Raw genomic sequence first — 20,867 nt, forward strand, 5'->3', positions numbered from 1 at the left:
TTTACATTTCAGAGTATTTTCTGAATGGTATTAAGCTAGGACGTGTTTTAATTGATCACTTTTTTATTCCAGCATTAGATATTAAGGACCAAGATCTCTTGTTCTTGTTTGGGAAACTCACAGAGGATATTGCAAGGACGGTATTAATATCCAAAGTCTAGGGGGCTGTCTTTAATGTCCTGCCTTCCTCTTACATTGAAACAAAACTAGACACGGATGGGTCTGTGTTAATCTGAATAAAGTTAGAGAAAAGAGGGTGGGGAGGGTTAGAACCTCAGGTTGTAACCTTTCTTGTCAGAGAAAATGAGGAATAAGAATATTCAGAGGACCCCTCCCGTTCTCTCCTCTCTCTCGCCAGGTGATGAGAGAGACCCCACAGAGACCACCGATCCTTCTTAATGTTAGGAAAGAGATTCCCCAGAGTAACCAAGATGGTTGACTTGGGGAACCTCCTTGAGCTGTTAGGGATTCAGAAGTGAAATGGCCGAGTAGGATTCACATTTTCCCTGGGTTACTGCAACCCAGGGAAGTGTGGCTCTTGTAGTCAGAGCTGTCCACCACCAGCAGCTCCTCGTGCCATCCGAAATTTGGGGGAGGTAAAGCTGTCTGCATGTGGGGCCAACCTGCTTAGGCCACGCCCACCAGGTCGTACTTGGATAGTATGAGCGACATACGATTTTATTTTTAACAGTAGTCCTATCTTAGGGAAGTTAACGCCTATTTGCAATGCTGAAGGCATTTTGCTCCATCCAGAGACGTTTTAAACTCACCTCTTCAGTCTAGTTTCTTATAATGCTTTTTAATTTATGGAATAGTATTAAGTAAAAGCTTTCAGAGTATGTTTCATGTGGTGGTTCATCAAATCTTTTCATTATGGGATTGGAGAGGAGAGGGTTTGAGGGATTTCTCCAGCAGACCACTCACTCACTTCTTGCTAAAAAGCTGGATGGTTTGTTTCAACATCTACATTGGCTTCTGTTCACACTGCCTTCTTCTTAAAGTTTTTTCTCAAGTGTTATCATAATTAACCAAATATGGAACTTATTTAACTGTGTGTCATTCTGCATTTATAGCACTGCGTTTAATATGGTTTTTCTATCCTATTTAGCTTCCCTGATTGCTTGTCTTTTTAGGTAACTGTCCTGGAAGCCAAAGACCGAATTGGAGGCCGAGTATGGGATGATAAATCTTTTAAAGGTGTCACAGTGGGAAGAGGAGCCCAGATTGTCAATGGCTGTATCAACAACCCAGTAGCACTAATGTGTGAACAAGTGGGTTTCTTTAAGATTTGTGTTGTAGATAATCAGAAGGAAAAATGGTCTCATTTTGCTTGTGTATAGTATTAGTAATGCTTCTAGATGATATAGAACCACCCCCAAATGATTTCTTGCCCCCTCGTCCCCTCTGAAAAGTCAACAAAAATAGTTACAGTTCTTCCTTTCGGAGAAGGTGGAACTGTAGTGTGCATAAAAGATTTTTTCTAAGATCTTTAATTATATTTGTGTCTCATTTGCAGGCCACTCGATTAGCTCATCACTGTACGGTTGCCAGATGGAGCAAATAAAAATACAGAATGCCCAGCTAAATTTGACTTTTGGATAAACAAGTATTTTGTTTAGGGTAAGTATGTCCCAAATATTACATAGGATGTTTTGCATGCAATATTTGGGACATACTTATAGTAAAAAAACAAAAACAACAACAAACAGACACCAAAATCCAAACTACCCATTGTTTATCTGAAAGTCAGATTTACCTGGGCATCCTGTCTCTTATCGGGCAACCCTCTATAGTTTCTTAGAAGACCTGGTAGGCCCAAGGTTTTTTCCTGAAGTATTTATTGACGGTAAATTCAACACCACCTTCCATGAGTGTCTGTGTGGTTGCGTGCTTATCTATGGGAGAGTCCACAGCGGGGCTGGAATGTCAGAGCAAGGAGAGGCAGTGCTCAGCTGTAGCTTCGGAAGCATTAATTAATATTGTCCGAAAAGCTGTAGAGTGCATGGCATGGACGCTGTTGCTGTCACCTCACCTTCTCCTATAATAAGGTCTCGCAGATTTCATGCTCTTTTTTTTCTCACTGCCTCACTTTGCTGCCATTCCCTAGGAAGCATACTTAGCTTTCTCTTCGAGAGCTGCTAGACCATTTTCTCCATGAGAGCTCTGTCTAATTTCAGCTTAGAACCTGTAAGTATTTTTTCCAGGGCAAATTTTCACCTTCTTATTCTTATTATTTTGAAGCTTGGCATCAGCATGCATAAATTTGGAGAGAGATGTGACTTAATTCAGGAAGGTGGACGAATAACTGACCCCACTATTGACAAGCGCATGGATTTTCATTTTAATGCTCTCTTGGATGTTGTCTCTGAGTGGAGAAAGGATAAGACTCAGCTTCAAGATGTTCCTTTAGGAGGTATGGGAGAATGGCGTTCTGAATGTTCCATTGGAGTCTCCTTGTAACCCTAGCTGATTAGGACTAGCAGCGTCCGCCTGTGCGGTTGGATGTCTGCAATGGGAGGAGTCCTATGAAGGGGCACCTGGCTGGTTCAGTTGGTAGAGCTTGTGACTCTTGATCTTGGGGTCATGAGCTCAGGCTCCACGATGGGCTTAGAGCGTATGTTAAAACACACACACACACACACACACACACACACACACGAGGAGTCCTATGAGCATTCCTTTTGGACTGATGAGTCCTCTGGACTGTTCTGCTCTGTGGAGAACTTCCTCAAGGACCTTTAGAGGGTTGTGTGCATGAACACACTCAGATCTTACTTTGCATAAAATAGCTGATGTTTAAAGTAATTATTTAAATGTTTAATTTTCAGTTTCCCGGAGGAGCTTCCTTTAAGGAAACGTGTTCTAGGCCCTGTGTGAAGAGTCCCTACATAATGTCCATTCTAGATAAAAAGACTTTCTGTATGCCAGGATTTCCTTTCCTTTTTGGGGGGCAATAGCTTGAGATTTTTTTTTTTCCCCAGTATGTTTTGTTTAAGAATGCAAGAATGTGTATTGCAATTGGAAAATTTTAATTCAAAATCATTAGGCTTTGGTACTAAACGGACCAAAATGTACTCAGTTAATTGTACTCTTTGGAAAACTTGACTGTATATAACCACTCATTTCCACGAGGGTGCCAGTGGAGATTGACGGTACTGCTTCTTGAGTTGAGGTTTATTTAACCTACAATTCTTATGTCCTGGATGTATCACTCGTAGTTCTTGGCAGCCTGTCAGGGTTTCCTCAAGTATGATCATCTGAACTCTGTTCGCAGGATGTTAATTTGCTTCAACTCTATGTTTCCTTGTAAGGGTTCTTAGGTCTGCATCCTGGTGCGTGCCCCCTCATTGTTTGGGGTCAAGGTCTCAGTAGCAAGCACTGTCCCTTCTCTTTCCCCTCCCCTTGCCCTCCTGCTTGAGACCCGTCCCCTCCAGTTGCCCTTATTCTTAAGTGTTCACCTACAGACTCTCACAGAACATTTTCAGAAATTGGGATGCACAGGGATCATTTAATCAAATGTAAGTCATGTCCAGACCCAGGGGCACATTGTTGAATTTTCTGGAGTTGGGGACAGTTACTAGGCTGACTTGGGGAATGTGCTCAGATTTGGGGTGGTGTTGTGCCCGTGGGTGGTAATCGCTGGATGGGGGTCTTCACCCTTTTTTCAGGGCCACCAGGTAAAAAAGTTAATAATGTTGCTTTGTCTTGACCAATTAAGAAAAGTTATCAAGGGAAGGTCTGCAACACCGACTGTGCAAGTTGTTGTTTTTTCTAATTAATATTTTTTTGGAAAAGCTTTAATAATGGTGCACACGTCTGCATAAAGGCGGTCTCCGTCCTCTCCTGCCTGGTAGTATCGGAGCTGTGTGAGAGTCTGCCTCATCAGCACTTAGCTGAAAACGCCCAAATAGAAATACTAAGAAGCTAGAGTTAATTTCACAGAGCATATGTACTAAAACTTTTAAATGTAATTTACATAAAAATCGCATTAAGGCTTCTCCCAATTTGTTCATACTTAATTTTATATACAGTTCTAGCAATCTTGGTTCCTCCCGAATCTCCTCAAAACCTAAAGGAAAATAGAAACCACGTAGCAGGAGGCAGGAACGGGACTGCAAGATGGTAATGAAGGTAGCACAAAGGCCCTGTGGTCTGGGGGCCAAGGCCCAGCACAGATCCAGAGGCACCGTGGCCATCCCCGTATTACGATGTAGCATAAGAACGGAAAATTTTAATGAGAGTGTGGAGTTGTCAAAAAAATTTTTTTTTTCCTTAACTCACTTTCAGTTCCGTTTCTAGTTAAGCAAGTGCACAGACTTGATAGAAGCTTTGAGTCTGCAGCGTACATGTGGGCTGGTGGTCAGCACGGCGGAAGGGTACGAAGAAGCACCCTGTGCTGAGAGGCTTAGAATTTGTCAGACATGAGCCTCCCCCCACCCCCTCCCCCCAAAAGGGAATCTAAGACCAGAGTTGGAGTGATGATACCACAGGACTGTGTGTCTGTGTAGCTGAACGTTCCAGTTGCATGGGATGGATGAAGGTTGGGGTTGGCAGCAAGCAGGATTCCCGAGGCGTGTGTTGGCCAGCTGATGCTGGGCTGGAAGGGGGCCGGGCCGGGGGGTAGGGGAGCGGCCAGTGAGGCGAGTGGTAGTAGGCCTCCCACGGTTGGAATTACCAGGAAGAGACCCAGTGGCCCGCTCGGCAGAGCGTGTGAGCGGGCAGGTAGTAGGGGCTATCTTTAGAAAGGCTGATTATGTGCTAGCTTGGTCTGGCTGTGGGTTTTGGAATTTTTTACACAGGCAGTAGAAAACCAGTAACTAAAAGGTATCGAGGCAGAAGGCTGAGGTGACGAACGTCCGTGATGGGTTATTCTTGTTTCGGAGAGAATATAGCCAGTAGTCTAGCGTAGGTCTCTGAGTTGAGGTGAGATGTTCTAAGAACTTGACCTTAGGTGGTCCCAGTAGGACCAGAAAGGGAAGAGGCATTTTCTCTGGGGGTACAGCGGGTACTCCCCTCACCCGCCCACGCCCCCTACGTTGATCTTGAGTGAAAAAAAGTTTTTCAGCTAGGCAGAAACGAAACATGGTTGAAGCTGTAGAGCCTACATACTTTGTTTCCAGTTAAGATAAGCTTTTCCTTCCTGAGTGAAACCAACCTTATCAAGATGTCCTTTCCCCCCCACCCCCCCACCCCGGGTTTACTTGGGAAGGGGCTTCAGAAGTTTGGGGGTTTGCGGGTCCCAGGAGGTGCAGAGCGTAGGATAAGGAATTCGGAAATAACGTGACTGCTGTTTTCTCTGCTTTGCTCCCTTCCCGTTGCAGAAAAGATCGAGGAGATCTACAAAGCTTTCATCGAGGAGTCTGGTATCCAGTTCAGTGAACTCGAGGAGCAGGTGCTTCATTTCCACCTCAGCAACCTGGAGTACGCCTGCGGCAGCAACCTCCATCAGGTGTGCGCGCGTGCGCGTGAGCACGTGTGTGTGTGCGTGTGCACATACGTGTGCGTGTGCAAGCATGTGCGTGTGTGTCAGCACTCAACCCAGACTGGGGCAGCAACCTCCATCAGGTGTGCGCGTGCTGGGGGGCATGCGTGCGTGTGTGCGCGCACGTGTGTGTGCGTGTGCACATACGTGTGCGTGTGCGGGCGTGTGCATGTGTATGCGCGCATGTGTGTGTGTCAGCACTCAACCCAGACTGTTTTGGGTAAACAGGAAGTACTAGTTCTGTTGTTGGGAAGTTCAAAAACCATGACTTCTGAGCATAGTCACCCCACCGTGGTTTAGACTTTGCGTTTTGTTTTTAAAGCAAGAGAAACCATCCTTAGAGAATGTGTCTAAAGCAAGCGCAGGTCGGCAGGCCTCGGGCTGGATCAGTGAGGGGCCCTGAGCCTGGCGCGCTCGCCGCCCTCTTCCCCTGCGCTCCCTGCTCCTCCACCCCAGGAGGCCCTGCAGGCCTTTCTGTGGAGCCTTGTGTGGTCTGAGAACCCTGTTCTCCAGACACCAAAATAGAGGAGCCTTGCAGTTGTGGTCTGTGCATCTTGCTGAAATAAATTTAAACTTGCCTCACTCCTATAACCACTGTGGTCTTGATGCTCGGATCTTCTATATTTTGAATTGAGGCTCCACGGATGACCCCAACTTACTGTCCAAATCAGGACCTCTCCGTTTTCATTCTTTTTTTAAAGATTTTATTTATTTGTCAGAGAGAGAGAGGGAGATACAGGCAGAGGGAGGAGCAGGCTCCCTGTTTGAGCAGGGAGCCTGACGCAGGGCTCAGCCCCAGGACCCCGGGGTTATGACCTGAGCCGAAGGCAGATGCCCAACTGACTGAGCCACCCAGGCATCCATCCCTTCACTCGATTCTTCATTGCCACTGGAGGAACTGTTTTCCAAAATCATGCGGGGTTTCAGCCTCTGTAGAGATGCCACGTTGAAGACAAACAGTTGGCATGTTTATAGATGGAGTTGTTCAAATGCAGTTTTATTCATAGAGTTCTCCTTTTCCAGGATTGTTGTCACATAATATACCTTGTGTTTCTATCAAGGAGTGGGACCCATGCCCAAATCATGTCTACCTTTTGTTCTAAAATAAGCCTTTGTGGAGAGCCTGGCTGGCTTAGTCAGTAGAGCATGTCACTCTCGACCTTGGGGTCGTGAGTTCAAGTCCCACGTTGGGGGTAGAGTTTACTTTGAAAAATAATAATAATAATAAAATAAGCTTCCCTGCACATTATTGTTTCCCAGGTGTCTGCTCGCTCCTGGGACCACAACGAATTCTTTGCCCAGTTTGCTGGTGACCATACTCTGCTAATGCCTGGCTACTCCGTAATCCTTGAAAAACTAGCAGAAGGCCTAGACATTCGGCTCGAGTCTCCAGTGAGTATCGACAGCAGTGGGGAGGGGCGGGTGGCTCTGGATTGGCCTTGTGTTTGGAGGATGCGAAGCGTGGGGTATGTGGATTCCACAGGAGACAGGTGCTTGCTGTGACCTTGTTCATTAGGTAGCCCGCTGTTTGGAAGCAACAGTGGCGCAGATGCATCTTGGTTACTAATGTGTGCGGGAGTCTCATGACCTCCCCGACACAATGCATTTATGTTCACTCTAAAGTTTTCCCTTCGCATCTTTGTCCTGATGCGTTCGTACTGTGCATCGCCCTAATCACAGAGACTGTAATTTATGTGTATATTTTGCTTTAGATAAACAAGCATAAAGATTTTCCCTATTCTGACAAAGTGTTTATAAATTTTAGTGACTGGGTGATAGTTCCCTGAAGTAAGCTGTAAATGTCATTTAGATCCCTGAATGCCAGGAAATGATTCTTTGGAGTCTTGGAGATAGAAATTCACATGGTAGACTTGGAGAGGATCCTGGATCGTATGGCTCCATCCCTCGTGGTTTTCATGATTGTTTTTTTTGAGCAGGTACAGAGCATTGATTATTCTGGAGATGAAGTGCAAGTCACCATTACGGATGGGACAGGGTGTACAGCACAAAAGGTGGGTGATAGAATTTCACTAGATGCTGCCAGGGGTCTGTGGATCTGGGAAAACCGTGTTTTCCACCAAAATGTTTGCCTTTGGCAATCTGCCTGGAGCCTTGTTTGGGTCCTGAGGAGTTACCTATCTGCACTCAATTATGTGTGGATCTGCAAATCTGATTTAATTGATCTAACACTGTTTAGATTCATGGTAGATGGAATTCTGAAAAGTGTTTCTTTAAAGTGGGTTCTATGGTACATCAGTATTGAGAGTTGAATAAGAAAAGAAATCCTTTGGCCAAATAAGTTTGAAAAGTATTGTATACTGCAGTCTACTTTTTGGGTTAAATATGAGTGTGTTAAAGGCTCTGAGAAGTTGTGCATTACAAAAAAAAGTTATTTTGTTTAATTCAGTACTTTCCAAGTTGGCGGTGGGTTTTTTTTTTTTTTTTTAGTTTGTTTTGACATGGAATCATTTTTCAATTCAAGACAGCTCTGTGTTTTCATTTTGAAACTGGCAGAAGTACTTTTATATTATTGGAATTTTTTGTAAACAACTTCAGTAGGTGGACAGTGGCGACAGTGTTATACTATGTGACATCACACGGAGATTTCTATGGTGTTGGAGAGCAAAGGTGCTTCCTTGGGGCGGAGGAGGATTAATAAGCCCCGTAAATTTATTTCAGTTTATTTATGTCTGAAATGAGGACCACAATGTGTAACTGAGAGACTATCACTGGTTCCTAGATGAGCTGTATTCTGCACTTTCCAGTTATATCCAAGTACTCTACAGTCCATGATACTCATGCAGAAGTAAAGGATCGCATGTCAAATGAAGAGACGGGGTCTAATGTATGAGCCCACGGGGCAGGTCCTCCTATTATTCCTGCCATCGACTCTCGGGGGAGTTAGGAGTGGTAGGATGTAGTCCTTGGACTGGTGGTGCTTCTCAGTCCTGGCTCAGGTTAGAATCACCTGGGAGGGGCTTACAAAGAAAGACTGCAGAACCCCACCCCGCAGAGATTCTCAGTGAATCGTGCTGGTCATGTTTGTAACACTTCCCCAGGTGAGTCCGGCATGTGGCCAGGCCAGCGACAGTGTCCTTATCTGTGAGCCCCAAAGTGAGAATCAGCCTAATATCTAAGGCTCCTCTTAGTGGTAAAATTTTTTTTAAATACCTCTTTTTAAAATTGCAAGTCAGCTGATGGCTCAACCACTGGGATTTTGTGACTCTGCCTCTTGTGGCCTCTGCCGGCTCACCCTCTGCCGGCTCACCTTCTGCCCGCTCACCCTCGGCCTGACCCTAACCAGGCACCTTTGCCTTCCTTTCTTTGAATCCGGCTCTCCAGGGCTATTAGGGCAGAGCTGGGTTTCAGAGTCTGCTCCGAAACATTTAAAGGAAGTCTTTTTATAGTAGTCTGCACACATCACATGGTTTGAATTGGAAGTTTCCAAACCAACTTATAAGTGAAAGATTACCACCCCAACCTGATACACTGATAAACATTTGACGAACTGTGGTGTGGTCTCTAGGCTGCTTGCACCGAGATCTGGTGGGAGTCCCTGGCCAGCGTATGTTTATCTCTTTCGCCTGTTTGTTTACCTTCGCTCATGTGCTCTTGAAAGCTTTTTTGTTGTTAAGAATATATCTACATCTGGGACGCCTGGGTGGCTCAGTCAGTTAAGCGTCTGCCTTTGGCTCAGGTCATGATCTCAAGGGTCCTGGGATCAAGTCGCACGTCGGGCTCCCTGCTCAGCGGGGAGCCTGCTTCTCCCTCTGCCCCTCCCCCTGCTTGTGCGCGTGTTCTCTGACAAATAAATAAATAAAATCTTAAAAAAACCAAATCTTATTTCCTTGAAGTTCTTACGCATTCAAGAGAATAATTTTTTTTTTTTTTAAAGATTTTATTTGAGAGAGAAAGAGTGAAAGAGAGCACAAGAGCAGGATGAGGGGCAGAGGGAGAAGCTGACTCCCCGCTGAGCAGGGAGCCTGACATGGGACTTGATCCCGGGACCCTGAGATCATGACCTGAGCTGAAGGCAGACACTTAACCGACTGAGCCACCCAGACGCCCCCCCGCTTTTTTTTTTTTGATTGCATGATGATGACACAGAAAATGCTTTATACTTTCTAAAAGTTCCCTGTGGCAGAAAATGGTGACACAGTCACAGGAAGAACTCTGGCCTTCCTGGGGTCCTGGAGTTGGGGTTCAAGCCAAACACACGAAACCTTTGATAGGGCTCTGGTAGCTAGGGTGCTTGGCGTTCGGTTCCATCGCGCGCGCGCGCGCACACACACACACACACACACACACACACACTTCCCAGACTCCTAGCGGCTGAGGTTCTAGATACGAAAGGTGCAGCCACTCAGCTACACTAGCGTGGGACTTGGAAGGCATGGTGTGGCGTTTGCTTCACTTCTGGCCAGCGTGACGGCCAGGGTGTCGGGCCCTTCTGCAGTGGGGCCAGTGGAGGCCCCAGGGTCCACTCACTCACCCCGAGGGAGTCCCGAGCGGGGCATGAGGAACCCATTTTGCTGGTGCAGCTTGTTCTGTAAGCGACACGATTCTGGAGCCGGCAGCGGGACTGATGGCTTCTGGCTGTGGTTGTGGTGACATGGTTCTGGAGCCAGAAATTTCCTGATTGTATGGAGAGACAGCAGCTCTTTGATGGCCGGGTTTTGTGATGGGACTTGGAGAGTCCTTCTTGAAGGCTCCATTCACACCTGTTACTTCAGTTCTCCTAAATGATTTTGTGAGCCATTGGAGAGACCCTGCAATAAATTTTCTCCTTAAAATTTTTTTGTGGTTCTTTGTGATTAGAATACTGCATACTGTTTCTGATGTGCTTTACCATTTCTGAAACACATTGATGTATATTGTAAGAGTTTTTGTTTTAAGCATTACCTCAGTTCTTTGAGGTTAGTAGGGCGGGTACTGGCCCCACATTAGGTAGTGTCGGTAATGATGCACAAATGTAGTTCTCCTGACTCCCATGTTTAGGGCCATTTCCTCTTACAGTACTGCTTTTCAGGATTGGGATCTATTGACTCTCTTTACCCAGGGTTATTCTAAACCATCAAGACCTTTCTGTGAGTTCTTCCATGTGGATGTCACTTCTGCTCAGCCAGGCACCCTTGTGCAGTGAACAACCTGCCCAATAGTACATGACAGCCCTTGTTCTTCCCAATATAACATGGGACGTTGACAATCTCATGATTGGCAGTAGAGAGGAGTGTCCTTTGTGTGTTGAGAATTTCCTGGAAATGAATCCACTGAGTAGTTGTGGTGTTAGGTTCACTTGCTTTTGTGTGTTCACCGTTCATTTTTTTTCACAGGTATTAGTCACTGTCCCACTCGCCTTACTGCAGAAGGGTGCCATTCACTTTAACCCACCGCTGTCAGACAAGAAGATGAAGGCTATCAACAGCTTAGGTGCAGGCATCATTGAAAAGGTGACTATGGTACTCAAGCCTCAGAACTAAAGAGATTAAAGTCAGATGACTGGAGTTCCCTGGCTTCTGGTATTGGGAAGTAGTGGATAATTTTTTAATTCAAATAAAATTCGAAGATTTTCTTTTCATTTGAATAATCGTTCATGAAGCATACAAAAGGACTTTATCAAAACGAGAGGCGGAGAGCTGGCCGAGGTCTGAATTTTGATGTTAGGAAAATGAGTCTTGTTATTCAGAATTTGAACTTGGCATATAAATATGTAAATAAGGTAGGTTTTTTTTTTTTTTTTTTGGCTGCTTTCTATGCCTTCCCTTCATTAATTGGTCCCAATGAGGAGAGAGTTTTACTTCCTCTGCCTTTAAAATCTTCTCTAGCAGAACGTGCCAGCACTACAGGGGATCCGGGCAGTCCTCGGGGTGGCTAGAATTGATCTTAGGGACATTTGCTTCAAGACCAGGTCTCAGGGATGCTTTGCATCTTCAGATCAGCCTGGTGGTTGTCGGTGGGTCCCACCATCGTCGGTGGGAGTACGGGACTGAACAGCACAAAAAGCCAGATGCTCACAAGAGAACAAACGAGACAAGCACATGGAAAGGGAACATTTAGGTTTTTATTTTTGTGCGTAGCTCTTTAGTTAAGGACTATAGGGTGCTTCTTAGAGGTTGCCGTACTTGATTCCAGAAACTCCTAACCATCTTTCTCTTGCTCACTTTCCAGATTGCCTTGCAATTTCCTTATCGATTTTGGGACAGTAAAGTTCAAGGGGCTGACTTTTTCGGTCACGTACCTCCTAGCGCCAGCAAGCGGGGGCTCTTTGCTGTGTTCTATGACATGGATCCCCAGGTAAAGTCGCCGGTGAAATGTGGTTTGAATTTCCCTTCCTACAGTTTAGAACTCGGTCAAGCTCAGGAACTGATGGACGTGGTGGATGCTCTAGATCTATGTTGATATGCTTGAGGATACTTGGACTGGGATGTTTTCCTACAGGAAAGGAGCCCCAGCATCTGCTGTATTTTCTTCAAGGGCTCATATTGCTCCCTGGGAAGTGGGTCAGTGTTTCAGGCTGGTGGGGCGGCCTCTTAGGCAGAGTCCGCACAGCACAGTAACGAGCAGTACCTGAACGGCACTCTCGAGGGTCCTCCTGTGAGCCCCGAACGGCGGGATGGGATTGGCCGCGGGATGGGATTGGCCCGGAGGAGGGCAGGCGGGTGTTGGCCCGTGTGACCGGAGGGGGCGGTGGGCGGGGCACTTGAAATGTACTATTGATGTCCTGCAAAAGAATCACCCTGGTTGTTCCCTTTTCTCTTCCTTCCAAGAAACTGCACCTTAAAAGGTTTCTCTTGGGAGCCACGGGCAAAATTTCTTTACCGTTTGAGAAGGATTTTTCCCCTGATTTTATTTGCAGATGTTCCTTCTCCGTCTTCTGTTTTTTCTAGAACAAGTTCTTATAAGGGAAAAGCCAAGAGCAACCCTGAATTTGATATTTACCCTTCTTCCTGAGCTTTCCAGCTGCAAACAACAAAATGTATAGATGCATAATGAGTTTTGTCAGGGAAACGGACTGGGGATTGAAAGGAGGAGGAGATGAGGTTTGTGAGCACGGGGTCCTTCCCGATTTGGAGCCGTGCATCTAGGGACCTCTGTCCTGAAAGCAGAGAGTGTAACCTGCCCGTGCCTCCTCCTGTGTCTGCAGAAGCAGCACAGCGTGCTGATGTCGGTGGTCGCCGGGGAGGCAGTGGCGTCCGTCCGGACCCTGGATGACAAGCAGGTGCTGCAACAGTGCATGGCTGTCCTCCGGGAGCTGTTCAAAGAGCAGGTCAGAGAACCCAGCGTGCTAAGCCAGCCATGCTTGCGTTACTGCGGACGAAGGGGATGGGGCATGGGCTGCGTCCTTCCTTCTTCCCACGTCCAGCCTCCCGCCTCCATACCTGGACTCGGCCGCGCTAGGGGCCGGAAGTCCAAGATAAGGTGCAGGCAGGTCTGGTTTCTTCCGAGGCCGCCCTCCTTGGCCTGCACATGGGCCTCCTCCTCCCTGTGGCCTCACCCGGTCTTCCCTCTGTGCTGGTCTGTGTCCTCTCCTCTTCTCATAAGGACACCAGCCATACTGGGTTAAAGCCCACCCTGAGGACCTCATTGTAACGTGAGTGCCTGAGGATGGCCCATTCTCAGATAGCGTCCCCTTATGAGGTACTGGGGGTTAAGGGCTTCAACGTAGGGGTTTTAGGGGAACACAGATGAGCCTATAGCAGCATTCCGTACCACCTTTCACACCATTGTCTTCCTTTTTTGCTCACATCACACACTTCCCTCCGTCCTCCCTCCCTCCCTTTTTTGTGCTAATCCACAGAGGGGGGCTGTTCGCTGGGGAACTGCACCGAATGTGGAAGGCTTCACGCATTTGCATGTCAGCCTCACACAGAGGCCGTGCTCATCTTCTCTTAGCGGTTCCCCTTTTAGTGTATGTGCCGCCTCAGCGAGCACCACACCCCCTTGCTTGCCCAAGGATGTCAAAGGCTCAGCCTTTTCCCCACGTCCTGTATGAACCCAAACCCCAGCCAGCTTTGACAACTTGCCTTTCAAAAGGATATGGTCCAGAATTTTCTCCCACCCCACAGACGCAGCTCATCCCTTTTCTGTCTTTTCTCCAAGGAGCTCAGGGTACTTCATATTTGCCAGTTTACCCAATCTCACGATCTCCGGAGATCTGTCAGTGGCGTGGCTTTTATCTTTTTCGAATAAAGGAGTAGGAGTAGAAAGAGTTGAAATGACTCAAAAGTAACATAAATTAGAGAACGAGAGGCCCCCCGGGAGGGTGTTGGCTTATTTTACGTGATGTGATTACATCTTCCAGTTGTCCCTCGCTTGGGGGTTTTTGCCCCAAAACTTGTTTTCACGCTCCTTAGTCGGAACTTCGCACATTGTTTCCGTGGAAATATTTTTCATGCTGGTGCCTGTCAGAGGCACAGAATTCACTTGAAGCTCAGTGAACGTGAAAGCGAGCGGCCCGTGGCCCTGGGGCGGAGAAGGCTGTTGAGCACTCCAGCCCCGCCAGCACGCCCCTTCCCGGCCGCCGCGGGCTCCCTGCGCGCCTGCCGGGCGTCGGGGTGTCGGGAGGGGCGCGCCCGGGTCTTAGCCGCCGGGAGGGCCCGCTGGGTGGGGGGGCGCGCGTCCCTGGCCGGAGACGGTGTAGACGTGAGACGCCGGGGGCGGGGGGCGCAGAGGGGTGATCCCCGTTGGTAGAGGCGGCGGGACTGGGTGTCGCTGCTCCGGGGCCGCAGACCGTGTCAGGCCCGCCTTGCCCCTGGTTCATGGCTCCTCCCGCTGGACGCAGGAAGTCCCAGACCCCACGAAGTACTTCGTCACGCGGTGGAGCACGGACCCCTGGATCCAGATGGCGTACAGCTTCGTGAAGACGGGCGGGAGCGGAGAAGCCTACGATATCCTTGCCGAGGAAATCCAAGGAACGGTCTTTTTTGCTGGCGAGGTGCGTGTCGGGATCCCGAACGCGACCACCTTCGTTCTGGTTGCTTGCTTTTCGTTGCAGGGGGGACTGTCCAGGGCTTCAGAGCAAAGTGGGAAGTGTTAGGACACGGGGGCGTCTGGGTGGCGCAGTCGGTGAGGCGTCCGGCTCCAGGTGGCCGCTCAGGTCCTGATCCCCTCAGGGTCGGGCTCCGTGCTGGGATGGGGTCTGCTTCAGCGTCTCGCTCTCCCTCCCCCTCCCCCCCCTGTGTCCTGACACCAGACAGCTGCTCACGCTCCCAGGAAAGCCGTCTTGAAGCCTGTCGTTTCTTCAGGAATCTGCTTCCTGCTTTCCGCCATTTCTCTCGTCGCCTTTGCTTTGACCCGGGGACCCGGGCTGCTGGCCGCCTCAGCGGGGAGATCTGGTTTCACCCGAGAGGGCCGGCGAGGGGCGGCTTCCTGCGGGGCCAAGGCGTCCCCGCCGCTCGCGCCGCTTTCCGGGCGCTCGTCGCGGCCCCGCACCCCTCAGCCGCCTGCGGCCTTGCCCGCCCTGCCGGGGTGCCGCTTCTGGAAGGCCCTTCCCGGCGCCGTGCGGCCGTGCGCTGGCTGACCTGGCTGCCCTCCGGGACCCCTCACCCCTCGCCAGGGCTGGCGTTTTTATTTCCTACATCCCTCTTTTTTTTTAAACATGTGTTCTTCCAATTGTGGTAAATTACACATGACGTACGATTTAGCATTGTAAGTATTTTCAGGTGGGTGAGGAACTTTTACTCTGGGCGGTGGTCACGGTCAGCCAGCCCACGGCTCTCGTGGCGGGGCTTCTCTCATCCGCACGTGAACACGACAGACTTCCCAGACGCCCCGCCTGTCATCTTTGGGATCCAGTTTCTTGACGTTAGGGCCTGAGAAGTCAAATCGTAGGAAGTACATGGACTGCTGTTTTGGCAAATGCTCTAAAATTATTTTTCCTTGTTTCTAATATTGAAGGGTCTCATTACTTCCTCTGTACTGTATGAGCCTCGCAGAGACCCGCAGGGGTCTCGTGGTCACCCCTGCGGTACACTGGCTGGGACGGAAGCGCCCCTGTGTCCCGGTGTAGCCACAGTCACCATATCCGGACACCCTCAACGGCTGCCCGTTTCCATCTTGAACGAGGCTTTGACCATCTTGACTGTTTTTAGGTGTAGAGCTCAGCGGCGTCATACACAACGACGCTGCTGTGCCCTCATCACCACCATCTCTAGAACTTCCTCATCCTGCAAAACTGAAACTCGGTCCCCATGAAGCAACACCGCCCAATCCCCCTCTCCCAGCCCCAGGCTACCTCTTCTCCACCTTCCATCTCTACGGGTTTGTTCTGGGCGCCTCTTCCTCCCAGGAGGAGGATCCTGCAGTGCTTGTCCTTTCGCGACTGGCTTCAGCAGAATGTCCTTAAGGTTCATCCACGTTGTGGCACGTGTCAGAATATCCTTCCTTTTGAAGACTAAATGTATTCCACCACATGTATAGATCCCGTTTCTTTTTTTTTAATATTTATTTGAGAGAGTGAGAGAGAGAGCATGAGCAGGGAGAGGGAGAGGGAGAAGCAGGCTCCCCGCTGAGCAGGGAGCCCGACACGGGGCTCGATCCCGGGACCCTGGGACCATGACCTGAGCTGAAGGCAGACACTTCACCAACTGAGCCCCCCAGCGCCCTATAGATCACATTTCGTGTATGCATTCACGTCCTGGACGCTTTAGTTGCTTCCACGTTTTGGCTGTTGTGAGTAGTGCTGCTGTGAACATGGGTGGACCTGTGTCTTCAAGAACGTGCTTTGGGTTCTCTGGGGTATATACCCAGAAGAGGCATTGCTGGATCATGTATTAATTCTACGCTTGATTCTTTGAAGAACCACTACACTGTTTCCTACAGCAGCGGCATCATTTTACACTCCCACCAGCAGTCACAGAGCTTCCAACACTTGAGATTGTTTTAAGATTGATTTATTACTATTTTAGAAAGAGAGTGTGGGTTGGGGGGGCAGAGGGAGAGAGAATCTCAAGCAGACTCCGTGTTGAGCAGGGGAACCCGATGCTCGGTTCAATCTCACGACCCTGAGGTCATGACCTGAGCCAAAATCAAGAGTCAGACACTCAACCGACTGAGCCACGCAGGGGCTCCATGATTTTCTGGGGTTTTTTAATAATGGCCATCGTAATGGGTATGAAGTGGCCTGCCTTCTTTCTTGGTTTATTTCTGTTGAGAAATGTTATGCTGTTTTGATCGCTAATTTTTTCTGTGCCTGTTTTTGCTTGTGTGCTCATATCCTTCAGTCTTTTTCTCACTTCTGATCATTTTCTCCCATTTTTTCCTCTTATTTCTAGATATTCTATTGCATATATTGGAACTCCTGAATTATCTGATTTGCTTCTCTTTGCTGTTACTCATCTCTGTCTTCTTATCCTATTGTTGTGGTGGGGAGATTCATCTTCCCACCCTTGAATTGACTTAGGAAATTTTGGCTCTTTTATGAGCACGTTCTTGTCCTTGGATTATTCTTCTGGTAGCATCCTTTTCTTGCTTCATGACTCCTGAGTTCCTGTTTTCCTTTCGCCTCTGCCTTCCACATGTCCAAATATCCCATCCTTGACTGTCTGCTTAGGTTTGAGCAAGGCATTCTTATAAAAGCCTACTGAAAGGGGCGCCTGGGTGGCTCAGTCATTAAGCGTCTGCCTTCGGCTCGGGTCATGATCCCAGGGTCCTGGGATCAAGCCCCACATCGCAGCGGGCTCCGTGCTCGGCAGGAAGCCTGCTTCTCCCTCTCCCACTCCCCCTGCTTGTGTTCCCTCTCTCGCTCTCTCAAAAAAAAAAAAAAAAAAAAGCCTACTGAAAGCTCCTACAAGCTTGCCAGGGGGTGGTTGGATCCCCAAATATCAGTAGATCTATCTGTAGCTCTTTCCTCTGGGAACTGTAGTTTCTCTGTTTGGTGGCAGTTCCTGACGTTCTGGGAGCCGGAAGCTTTGCTCTTAGTTACGAAGACTTGACTTAATCCCCGTATTGTTCGGTGCCTCACCCTGGCCTCCTCAGATCTCGGGGTGGGTTGTGGCAGTGGGAGCGGGGAACCTGATGAGGGCCCAAACTGCTCTTCGTAGCCTTCAGTCCTGTTTTCACGCATGCCCGACCTCTGCCTCCGTGGTTCCTGCTGCTCCAGTGGCTGAGATTTCTAAATGATTCTTCCGGGGGTGAATTGGTTGCTTTTGATCCCCCCACCCCACCCCCTTCCCAAATGTAGCAGAGTGAAGCGAATTGTCAGCACTCTTTCATCTGTTTTCATACTTTGTATGTTAGCTTAGGACCACACACGTCTTCTAGTGTCATTGAAAATGGGAGCTGGTGTTACCTTTTCTCTTCCTGACTTTTGGAGGATTACAAAAGAACGTCATTTAAAAGCTGGCTATCTTGGATTCGTCCTGGGCCTGCAGAGAGCCAGCTCTGTGGGAACAAAGCATGACTGCATGCCGGGCAGCAACTATCAGCTGCTTCCAGAAGGTCTTTTAGGCTCACGTGATAGTTGTTACCTCACAGAGAAAAAATTTAAACCCATTTCTGTTAGGTTTCTGCCTGTCTCCCCTGCTGGTACTTGCATCCTTGCCTCCTGATCATGACGCCTCCATTTATTGAAGTCTTTGGCGCTGGACGTCTTCGCTCCATCCCAGCCATCAATCTAGGTGACATGGCACATAGCTTAGTTCACACGGAGCTTCCTGTTTCATATCCTTCCCCATCTTCTGAGGTCTGCTTACCGCCACGTCAGTGGCTCTTGTCCACAGCTACATCCCAGACCTGGTCATTGTTCCCACCCCCGAAGACACAGATCAGGATTCCTTTTTTCCTGTCCTGGCTTGCTGGCTCTCTTCCAGCTACAACCTCCTGGAAGTAACTCCACTCTGTCCTTCTGTTCCAGCCATCTAGCGAAACTCCCACTGTGGATGGATCGGTTCGTGTTCAGTGCCTCCCTCATCGCTGATTCTAACAGCGAGATTATTTGTCTGATGGGGGGGGGGCAGGGACTGTGTCTTATTCATTATTGTTAGTTCCAGTCCGTGGTATAGAGAGGTCATAGCCTAAAACCGGCACACAGTACTTCACAGGACTGCAGAGTAAGTTGTGGAATGATCTGGTGAGGTATGGTGGGGTAACCAGAGAAGTTCAGGGGCAGTGATGGGGAGTAGTGTTCATAGGAACACAAAGTGCCATCCATCTTTGAGGGTCATAGAAAGTTTAAGCTTGTATTCTGTTGATTATCATCTGAGTTCCTTAGACATGACCTCAAATTATGCAATTATTTCTTACAGGCAACAAACAGACATTTTCCACAAACTGTTACAGGGGCATATTTGAGTGGTGTTCGAGAAGCAAGCAAGATCGCAGCATTTTGAATAGAATTTGGACCCAGCTTTCTTCTGTACCCCAAATGGTAAAGTTTGAAACACATGTTAAACCTCACTTTCATAAAACCAAACAAAAAAACCTTCTCTGAGAGCATTCTTAGCCCCAAGAATCCGTTTGAAGCACTTATATTTAATTGCTTTTTCCACAGGTTGATTAGGGCTAAGTCCTCTGTATTTCAGAATAAGGCAGAATAGAACCTTAAGATTTTGGATTGGATTTCTTCCATGGTTGGAGACTCCCCTTAAATTTGGTATTTTGTTGGGCTCATCAGTTTTCAAACATTGAAAAACCAAGCAGCAATCATTAAAAACCCAGATAAAGCCATGTATTTTTCTTCTGTGACAGTTTATCAGTATCTTTGCCAATGAGCCTTAAGACTTTTATATAGCTCCAGTATTGAGCTTTTACTTAAAATTTAGATAAGAATCTTTCCATTTCGGATGCAGCACAAACTCTTCAGTTAAAAGTAAATGAAACTTCTAGACTGTTTTATATTGTACGTATTTCTTTCCATTGGGTTATTCAAAAGAAATTTAAATTCAGGTATCTTTTGTGATACATTTTAGATTTGTGCACTCATTGGCAAAACAACATTTTCAGTTCCTTAAACAGCATAGGTATTCTGTCATTTAGAATGGGGTAGAGATAGTCTAGTCTTCATACTTTAGACCATTTAGAATATGGCTATTTTTCTAAGAGCCAAGTTTGGGTGGATGGCACACTTTAAATAGCCTTAATTTTGGCACCCACTAGCAAAAAGATCTTTCTTGTCAGAATACTTTAGTAAGAAACTCCCTCTCCTGCCTCTTTTTAAAATAACGGATTCAAACTTTAGGAGTATTTTTTACAGCATTATGTTTTCAGTATTCCATAGGCAGGTCCACTGGAAAACTGCAGAAAAATGGGATATCCTGGTAAATATTACACATTTAAAGCCATATCTTAAAAGCCTGAGAACATGGCAGATACTTTTTCCTTTTTTCACTCGTAACAAAATAATTCAATTAAAATAAACACTGGTTTCAGGGTCTTCAGAATGCTTATCTTGCCAGGAAGTTAGAAAAGTGGATGGTAACTTAAGTGCTTTTGTTTTAAAAAGTGTGAACAGTTCTTTCAATTATATTAGTCTGCTTCAAAAAGGGACTCAAAATGACTTTAAAGACAGTTTGCAAAATATTAGGTATTTTTAAAATTTAAAGTCAGCTTCTAAGTAGAAATAGTATTTTATGCAAACTTTAGACAGAATTTAGACACATTCCCTCCCCATCAAAGTATGATACACAGAAAAGCCAACAGCCGTAAATTGGTTTCAAAGTTGGGTTAACACAGGAAAATGTTGATATTTAGATTATCTGATGAGACTCATTGGTACTGATTGGGAAGTATTCTGCTTTAAAATGTTATGTATTAAAATGTTTAAAGAATAGCATGTGTTTAGTGATAAACGCAAAATATTTTAAGTTTGAAATGGCTCACAATTGTTTAGTTTCTGGGCACTTAAACTTGTACTGTGCTTACAAGCAAACTAAGGAAAAAACCTAGTTAGCTCAAGTACAGTAAATACGTACGTAAAAAATTTCCTGTCTCAAGTGACTCATTTGACTTTTTGTTCGTTAAGGAACCACGGTACTTTTCTTTTCTTGAGTTTGTTTTTCACTGTTTGAAGATTTTGTAATTGAATAGCAGTGAATACAGTGTTTTAACTGCAGATTGTGAACAGCTGGTTGTGTAAAACTGCTTAATAAAAACTAGACTTGTTTTTCAAATACACTGTGCACTGTAGTGATGAGTGTACTCATATTAGCTACACCTTACCCATGAGCTTGCAAGCACCCCACCAGTCCCCTCTCCTCCAAACCTTCTGTAGATTTTGCTCACCCCCTTTCAAGTAAATGATCATAATATAAACAGTTGTTAACGATAATCACCCACCTTCTATGAGATCACTTCCCAGTTTTCCTTTGTGACCTCTCCATACAATGTGAACGTGGTCCGTTATCACTGAACGGCACTCCAAATTAAATGGGTCGTGGGGCTAAATCCA

The 20,867-nt window shown here is 47.1% G+C and overlaps 1 protein-coding gene and 1 non-coding gene across 3 annotated transcripts in view; one reads left to right on the forward strand and one right to left on the reverse strand.

Moving 5' to 3' along the window:
- KDM1B (lysine demethylase 1B) overlaps positions 1 to 20,623 on the forward strand; it is a 55,506-nt gene extending 34,883 nt beyond the window's left edge. For both annotated transcript variants that reach the window (XM_032424670.1, XM_032424671.1), the window contains 10 exons: positions 1,134 to 1,271; positions 2,242 to 2,413; positions 5,322 to 5,449; positions 6,743 to 6,874; positions 7,420 to 7,494; positions 10,816 to 10,932; positions 11,651 to 11,776; positions 12,627 to 12,749; positions 14,265 to 14,417; positions 18,727 to 20,623. In XM_032424670.1, the coding sequence (XP_032280561.1) occupies positions 1,134 to 1,271; positions 2,242 to 2,413; positions 5,322 to 5,449; positions 6,743 to 6,874; positions 7,420 to 7,494; positions 10,816 to 10,932; positions 11,651 to 11,776; positions 12,627 to 12,749; positions 14,265 to 14,417; positions 18,727 to 18,810 (1,248 nt within the window). In that variant the 3' untranslated portion in view covers positions 18,811 to 20,623. The remainder of the gene's footprint in view (positions 1 to 1,133; positions 1,272 to 2,241; positions 2,414 to 5,321; positions 5,450 to 6,742; positions 6,875 to 7,419; positions 7,495 to 10,815; positions 10,933 to 11,650; positions 11,777 to 12,626; positions 12,750 to 14,264; positions 14,418 to 18,726) is intronic.
- On the reverse strand, positions 13,308 to 13,414 carry LOC116645065. Its single transcript, XR_004301893.1, has one exon. It is a non-coding gene; the product is annotated as a U6 spliceosomal RNA (small nuclear RNA).
- Positions 20,624 to 20,867: the final 244 nt, after the last annotated feature.

Source organism: Phoca vitulina, unplaced genomic scaffold (genome assembly GCF_004348235.1).
Source record: "Phoca vitulina isolate PV1807 unplaced genomic scaffold, GSC_HSeal_1.0 scaffold31, whole genome shotgun sequence".
NCBI lineage: Eukaryota > Metazoa > Chordata > Mammalia > Carnivora > Phocidae > Phoca > Phoca vitulina.